At 48.2% G+C, this 8,182-nt stretch overlaps 1 protein-coding gene across 1 annotated transcript; it reads left to right on the top strand.

The window, feature by feature from the left end:
* The first annotated feature begins 358 nt into the window (after positions 1–358).
* LRRC55 (leucine rich repeat containing 55) lies at positions 359–5,186 on the top strand. Its single transcript, XM_077748926.1, has 2 exons — positions 359–1,034; positions 4,951–5,186. Exons 1-2 carry the CDS (start codon positions 374–376, stop codon positions 5,184–5,186), a joined length of 897 nt encoding a protein of 298 aa, XP_077605052.1. The 5' UTR covers positions 359–373.
* Positions 5,187–8,182: the final 2,996 nt, after the last annotated feature.

The raw sequence follows: 8,182 nt of genomic DNA on the forward strand, positions 1-8,182 counted from the left end.
CAGTGGTCATGTGTGAGAGGAACACAGATCTACATGGACCCTTCCAGGACCTGGGGGCAGCTGGTCCAGCCCAATCCTCAGTTCCTTCCTCTCTCACGTTTTGATCATCTTTTCAGACTCTGTGGGGCCTCGGCTGGATTTATTGCCCCCTGGGCTCCAAAGGGGACATCCTGTGGCTCTCACCTAGGGAGCTCTCTGGTGCTTGGAGGCTCCGGCGAAAGGCTTGAGCCATGATACCACGTGCCCAGAAGCCCCACCTTCCAGGGCTCTGGCCCTGATGTAGCTATCTTTCTGAGCCACTGACTCTGGACTCATGGACACAGCCCCAGCCCCAGTGGGCTCCCTTCAGCATCGCTGTTGTCAGCTTCCTAAAATGGGTGACACTTGGTCCCAGCTGCCCTGGCCTGGGACCCCTCACCCAGCTGTGCTGCTGGTCTCTCTCCTCTTGGCATCTGGGGTGATGCGCTCAGATGCCGGCACTAGCTGCCCGGTCCTCTGTACGTGCCATAACCAGGTGGTGGATTGCAGCAGCCAACGGCTGTTCTCCGTGCCCCCAGATCTGCCAATGGACACTCGCAACCTCAGCCTGGCCCACAACCGCATCGCAGCCGTGCCGCCCGGCTACCTCACGTGCTACATGGAGCTCCGGGTGTTGGATCTGCGGAACAACTCCTTGATGGAGCTGCCCCCGGGCCTCTTCCTCCACTCCAAGCGCTTGGCACACCTGGACCTGAGCTACAACAATCTCAGCCACGTGCCCGCCGACATGTTCCAAGAAGCCCACGGCCTCGTGCACATCGACCTGAGCCACAACCCGTGGCTGCGCAGGGTGCACCCCCAGGCCTTCCAGGGCCTGGTGCAGCTCCGAGACCTGGACCTCAGCTATGGGGGCCTGGCCTTCCTCAGCCTCGAAGCCCTCGAGGGCCTGCCAGGGCTGGTGACCCTGCAGATCGGCGGCAACCCCTGGGTGTGCGGCTGCACCATGGAACCCTTGCTGAAGTGGTTGCGGAACCGGATCCAGCGCTGTACGGCGGGTAAGGCGGGGGTGGGAGAAGGACTGGGCAGCCACGGGCACAGAGGGCCTTGCCTTACTGCAAGCACAGGCTCCAAAGAACAGGGAGGGACTGAGCACTCTTAGCACCCAGTGCGTGCCCTGCTCTGCGCTGACCTCTGTGTACGCCAGCCCTGTCCCTCCACAAGTATTACCCGTTAAGTCCTTGCTGTGCTGGCTGGGAGCCGGGGACCCATTCGCTCATGAAACACACACCACCCGTGCGTCTGAGGCACTTAGGACCTACTGAGGCAGACAGATAGTAAACGAGAGGAGCCAATAATAGCATGTGATGAAGCTTTCATCATGACCCAAGAACTTGGAATGCATGATCTACCCCCACTTTTGTGACTCCTATTTTGCAGGTGAAGAAACTGAGATCTAGAACAATGAAAAGACATATCCAAGGTCACTCATTTAGAAAGTAGGGGGGTCATGGATAAAACCCAAGTTTATTTGACTTCCACGCCTTATTCTACTCTATCAGGCTGCTTTTTAAAGTATTCAATGTGCTGGAAAAACTCAAAGAAATAGAAATGAGCAAACACTATTTTAGTACTTACTATCTGCCAGGACTTACTATTATGCTTTATCCTAAACATATTTCATATTTAGCTCATCTCATCCTCATAAGAACCTTGATGAGACCCCTACACACGCTGTTCTATAGGGAAAGAAACCAAGGGGCAGAGAGGTTCAGTAACTTGCCCAAAGCCACACAGCTGCTAAGTGTTGGACTCAGCATTCAAACTCTGGCAGTCTGGCTGCCTTCTGGCTATATCCTGAAGAATCAGGTACAAAGCTAACAGGAAGAGTCAAGGACTGAGTTCTGGACTGGCCAAAGGGCCTTAGCAGAGCTCTGCAAGGCTTGCATATGGGGTGGGGAGCTGAGACAAGAAATGGATATCGCAGGTTAACCAATCAGTCCCTATTGGGGGTGCACCGGGAACCAATAGAGACTGAATCACAGAGGTCTGATGGTCCCTAGCCTCACCTGGAGGCAGGCAATGCTCAGCTGCGGCCCCCAGTCACTGGCTCTCTTTTGTGGCAGTGCTGAGTCTTGGCACCAGCACCCTGCAGTAGAATGACAGGAAATAGCTGGGGGCACCATCTCAGGGGCTTTCCCAGAGGCTGGCTCAGCATGTGCTCCAAAGGAACTATGCTGAATGAGGTAGGAGGGAAAGGAAGACTGAGTGGGGAGCCCAGGACCAAAATAGTTTGGGGGAGGGGTGTGGGTCACGATTCCACTGTTTCTACACAGTTGTGGGAGGAAGTTCTCCAGGAACAAAATAGCTGGGGACAGAGATGGGGCAATGCTAGGGGGCATGAGGGGGAGGCTGTCTGGAGCCATCTCCCCACCTGCTTGTCCCTTGCAGGCTGCAAGCCATCACCTGTCTCCTGTGTACTAAGGACAGAAAGGGCATCCTGGAGTACAGCTTCCACCACACTCAGGGGCTCCTCCTATGATCTCTGAGGCCCCTCCTGCCCTTCAGAAGAAGCACAGCCTCCCGGGGAGCAGAAAGGGGGTCCAAGATCCCATCCAGGCAGCCTCATGACAATGCAGATGAGGGATCCAAGCCCCAGAGAGGGAAAGTAATCGTCTATTGGCCACAGCTAGAAACCTAGGTTCCCTACTCTCCACAGAACAAGCTCTTCACCACATCACACCCTCCAGGATATTTCCTCTTGGGCGCAAAAAACTTGCCAGCGTAGGGAGGACCAGGCAGTCATCTTCCCTTTGTCTTCTTTTTCTTCTCCTACTATTATCCATAGTTTTTGGACAAATCCCAACAGGGAGGGACAAAAGGGTGCCCTTGGAATACACTCAACCTCAAAACTGGCCCTGTGAATTAACAGAGGGCTTCATCAGCCCTCAGGGTCCCATCCTGAACTCCCCTGGGGTCCTGCCAGCTGCCCTCAAAGCCTCCTCTTCTGGGTCCATACCAATTGTCCTCAGTTTTCCCACATTCCCTGACTTCACTTTGTCTTTCCACCACCCCAGTCATGCATACAATAGACTTTGGAGTTCTGCATCTTCCGGTTCTGAGAGGAGAGCCCTTGGTGGTCAAGTCCAGACACCATCTTGTCCTGAACAGAGTCTGGAGTGCTTGTGCATAGAGCCAACAGGGACCCCTCCACCTGGACTGCAGACTGCATATTCTCCCCCAAAACTGACTCCTCATTTCTAAGGAGAATGATGTTTATCCATTTCTCGAAAAGGTCAATCCAAATCCATCATTTTATTCTTTGCTTTCAAAAACTACCAGATGAATAAATAACATTTATGCACCACCTTATTTAGAAAAGCTCTGCATATTGACTCTCCTAGACAATTTAGGTTGAATTATCCCCTTCTGACGGAGAGAGAGCATGAGAGCCAGGAAGGGAAAAAAAAAAAAAAAAAAAAGACTTTCCCAAGGTGAGAGCTTGATTAATGCTTATACACTGAGCAAAGGAATGGCTGCCTGTTGGAAGGCTAGTGCATGGCACACCACTCTTACCTTCAAAGCAAAGTAAAATGAAACCATTGACAACCACCATGTGTTTGTACAAGTGACCCTGGAAGGGTGAGGTGGGACCATCAATAATGGAGAGAAAAGTAATCCCACTGAAGGAGAAGCCTCTCCTACAGAAGACAATCTGCAGAATATGACCCTCACTGGCCTGTCCAGGGAGACCAACCTAGGATAATAACAAAAGCACATGTTTACATAGTGCTTATTATCCACCAAGAATATATTATTTATACATTTTAACTCACTGAGTCCTCACTACAGTCCTATGTTATAGATACTATCAATATTGTCATTTTATAGATGAAGAAAGCAAGACACAGAGGGGTTAAGCAACTCACCTACAATCACACAACTAGTGTGGGGTAGAGAGGGGATTTGAAGCCAGGCCAATATCTCCAGAGCCCATACGCATAACCCTATACTCTACATCTCTGGAAAAACCACATGGGATAGTAGAAAGACCCAATGCTTTCAGGTTGGACAGAGTCATTCATCCACATATTCACTTAACAAAGTTTCATTGAGCACTTAAATGGACAAGACAGTGTTCAATGACTAGGGACACCATGGGAAAAACTTACATTCAAGGAGAAGATATATAATAAAGAAACAGTGAGACTTAATAAATACAATGGAAAGAAATTAAGCAGAGTAGGGAAGTAGAGAATGCCCAGAGAGAGGTGATGTGGAGTTACTATGTCATATAGACTCATATAGGAAAGACTCATTAGTAAGGTGATATTTGAACAAAATCCCAAAGGAATGAGGGACTGAGCTGGGCCAAGATTCAGCTGAGAAGCACTCTCACACAGGACAAATGCACTCTCACACTCTCAACCCTGAAAAGGGACGTGCTCATGTGATGGAAGAATGATCAAAAAGTGTGTGTGGATGGAGCAGAGTGAACAAGAAGCAGAGGGAAAGAAGAGTCCTTATGGCCCACAGTGAGGACCTTGGCTTTCATTCCATGAGAAGGTAAGAAGTCAGGGGAGGGTTTCAAGCACAAAGTACATGACAAGACTTCAGGTGAGAAAGATACTCAGCCAACTGCAATGAGATGGTTTAAAGGCAGAAGCCCAGAAACTAGTTAGGAAGCTACTGTAAGAGATGAAAATGTCACAAGAAAACCCCAGATCTATCATCAGTAGTGGCTATTGGACTTGAGGCAAGTTACTAAACTCTCTGAGCAACGATGTCCAAAACTATAAAAACAGGTATAAAATATTTGATTCAAGGGTTGTTGAGGAGAGTAAAGAAGGTAAGTAAAATGTCTGACACATAGAAACTCAATAAAAGACTCAATTTCTCTTGGAAGGGGCGGGCAACTCTCCATTCCACTCATTCTCCTCTGGCCCCTCACCTTTTCTGGGTTCTGTGTTGCAGATTCTCAACTGGCTGAGTGCCGAGGGCCCCCTGAAGTCGAGGGTGCCCCACTCTTCTCCCTCACTGAGGAGAGCTTCAAGGCCTGCCACCTGACCCTGACCTTGGACGATTACCTCTTCATCGCATTTGTGGGTTTCGTGGTCTCCATTGCCTCCGTGGTCACCAACTTCCTCCTGGGGATCACAGCCAACTGCTGCCACCGTTGGAGCAAGGCCAGTGAAGAGGAAGAGATCTGATGTGGGTGCCTGGTGTCTCTTCATACTGCTGGCCACCACTGCTGCTGACCACTGGACACTGCTCACTCTGGCTCCATGCTGACCCTGGACACTTCATGACCCAAGCAAAGTCAGGAAACTACCTTTATGTGATCTTCAGCTGTGGGCCAGACACTGTGCCAGAACTGGAAATGTTAGATTACTCTAGCCTAGTCCCTGGCCCCCTAGACTCTTACCTCTAATAGAAGAGACAGATTCAAAAACTATTCCCTTTAGGACAATTTGTTGGCACTCTGAGCACATACTTGTGAAAGCTCAGAGTAGGGGTCATCAATGTGTCTAGAAAAGTCTGCAAGAATTACAAGGATGGAGGCAATTTGTGAACTCAGTCATCAAAAAATGTCTGCTTTATCAAGTAGACAAAGAAAGGTGGGCATGAGCAAATGACGGAGGCCAAAATACGCATGGTGTGTTGAGAACAGTGACCAATCCTTGTAACTTAAGTGTATAGAGCAGATGTGGCACAGGACCAAAACTTCCCTCTGACACCCAATCCTTCAACTCCTGGAGTTGCCCAACACTGCCTCCAGAAGGAGAGAATACCTCCATGCTAGCCCCCTAGGCCTCTGACCAGGAGCTACCAGGTGAGACCCCCTCTTATTGACTGCCTCCCAAATTATGTCCACCAAATGCAGCCTGCCAGTGAGGTCCCAGGTACCAAGCTGAGGGTGAACACTTTCAGTGTCCTTTCTCCTACCCTGTCTCCTGCCTCTCACTTGAGCTTTGCCTTCAGGGGAGGGAAGCAGGAGGTCCAGCAACGGGACAGCAAAAGTCCTGGCACCCTGGAACTCCTAATCCTGTGACTGTTCTTGCCACGGTGCTCACACCAAAGGATCTCATCAAGAAAGTGCACTGTAGCATGAGGATAGCCAGGACTGAAGGAATGGAAGACCACCACAGTTGTGACCATAGGAGAATTTTCTCTTTCTTCCAAGCAATTCACCCATCCAAGCATCAGGGTATGAGAGCTATTAATTACCAAGCACTTGCCAGTGTCAGGCACTGTGATAAGCTCTCTCCACAGACAATTCATTTTAATGCATACAACAATCTTTGAGGTAAGCATAGTTGTTCCCATTGCACAAATGAGTAAAGAAGTGTTCAGAGAGAGTTCAAAGTCACACGTTGCTTAACAAGCAAAATAAAATCTGTGTTCTTTCTACCCTCTCCGAGCTGGGGAGCATCACAGTTCACTCTGAAGTTATGTAAGTTTGAATTCAAGTAGTGCTGATGAATAAGTGCTCCCCACAAGGGCCAGGCACTCTTCTGGTCACTTTTAAACTTATTGACTTATTTATTTCAATTCTCACAGCAACACTGCCTGGTGGTTTTTATTATTCCCATTTTACAGATGAATTAAGTGTAGGGAGATGATTATATTACCCAAGGTTATCTGGGTAAACCCTAGAAGAAAGGTGAATAGGCAGCTCTATTCAGGGAAACTGTGTCTAATCAGTCTGTCAAAAATCAAGTAACTTGATGTGTGAAGCACTATTATCATCATTGTTGATGTCATCTCCATCTTTGCCATCACTTCATCAGCTTCTTCCCTATATCTCTTCAGCACTGGACAGCTCCTAAAATGCTGTGGCATCATTCTTGACTTTTCACAACCCTATGTGGGAGGCAAACCAAATATCATTGCTCCTATTTTACAGACTGGAAAAATAGAGACCCAAGAGCAGGTGTGACTTGCCAAAGCAGTAAATTGGGACTCGACTCCAACTCGGTCCTCTCTCCAGCTTTCCCAGGTGCTTGGGAAAGAGAATGCCCAGAATGGCTGGGCAGTAGGGCCCTTGGATTCAGCAGTCATGAACGTTCAGTATATCAGCTAAATAAAAGGCAGTAAAACCCATCTTCTGCACAGATTTAGATGTGCTCACAGTAGAGCAAATCACAGCCTCTGAAACATAGGAGCAACACAAATAGCACCTGAATAGGAGACATCTGCCTTGCAATGTGCAGATAACACATTAGAACTGGTGGTCTTGATGGAAATCATGCAAAAAAGAAGTTCTTTGGGAAACAAGAGAGGAAGCTGTGCTAACCCCTCATATTCAAGCCCTGCTGTGTTGTGTTGCAAGAGATCAATGTGTGCAGGACAGATGGAGTGAGAACCTCAGCAGGGCAGGGGAAGACATTAAGGAACAGTCCAACATGTTGGAAAAGCTGTCCAGGATGAAGATTAAAACAGGGGCTTTCTCCCTTGCCCCCAGCTCCAACAATTTTGCATCATCCCATCCTCTTAGGAAAGGAATAAAGAAAAATAACATGTCATCTTCCAAGAAGTCTTCCCTTACTCATGCTTCCCTGAGCTAGTCAACCAAAAGAGCACCCAGAAACTTTGCTGAACCTGGGGTACTTGAACCTTGTGTCCCTTGTATCTCACATACAACATCTGAGCAAGAGCCCCGCTCTTGTGACATCTGGAGCAGAACTGTGCCTGCTCTCTTCTTCCACTATTCCCAGGGACAGATGGGCTGGGGCCGCTCTTCATCAGTCAAGCTAATAGCCTAATGTATTTGGGGTAAAACTTTTAGAAATAATAGTCCTGACACAAATAGTTAAGCCTCCCATAGAGGGACACCATATACATCTATTATAATCTCTTAGAGACTCTTATTTGCTGAAATGTAGTTAATATATTTTAAGAGATGTATCTTTTTTGCATAGAACTAGAACCAAAAAGATGCCAAATGCCCCTTGAATTCAAATGTCCTTTCTAAGGAGACTCTTTGGTCCCCGTTAATGGCACACCTTTCTGAGTAGGATACAGGGTTTTAAAGGACAGATTCTTCTCCAGCTACTAGAAGGTCCCCAGTTAACTAAAGCACAATAATAAAACTCCCCTACTGCCAAGGGATTCCATTTCTCCCACCACCATCTTGTACAGGCTATCAGAAGCAAGCTTCTAGAAGCACACTTATCTAGAGGTAATCTAACTGCTCTAGTTGGAA

The sequence above is a fragment of the Crocuta crocuta genome, unplaced genomic scaffold (genome assembly GCF_008692635.1).
Source record: "Crocuta crocuta isolate KB4526 unplaced genomic scaffold, BGI_CrCroc_1.0 scaffold323, whole genome shotgun sequence".
Lineage (NCBI taxonomy): Eukaryota > Metazoa > Chordata > Mammalia > Carnivora > Hyaenidae > Crocuta > Crocuta crocuta.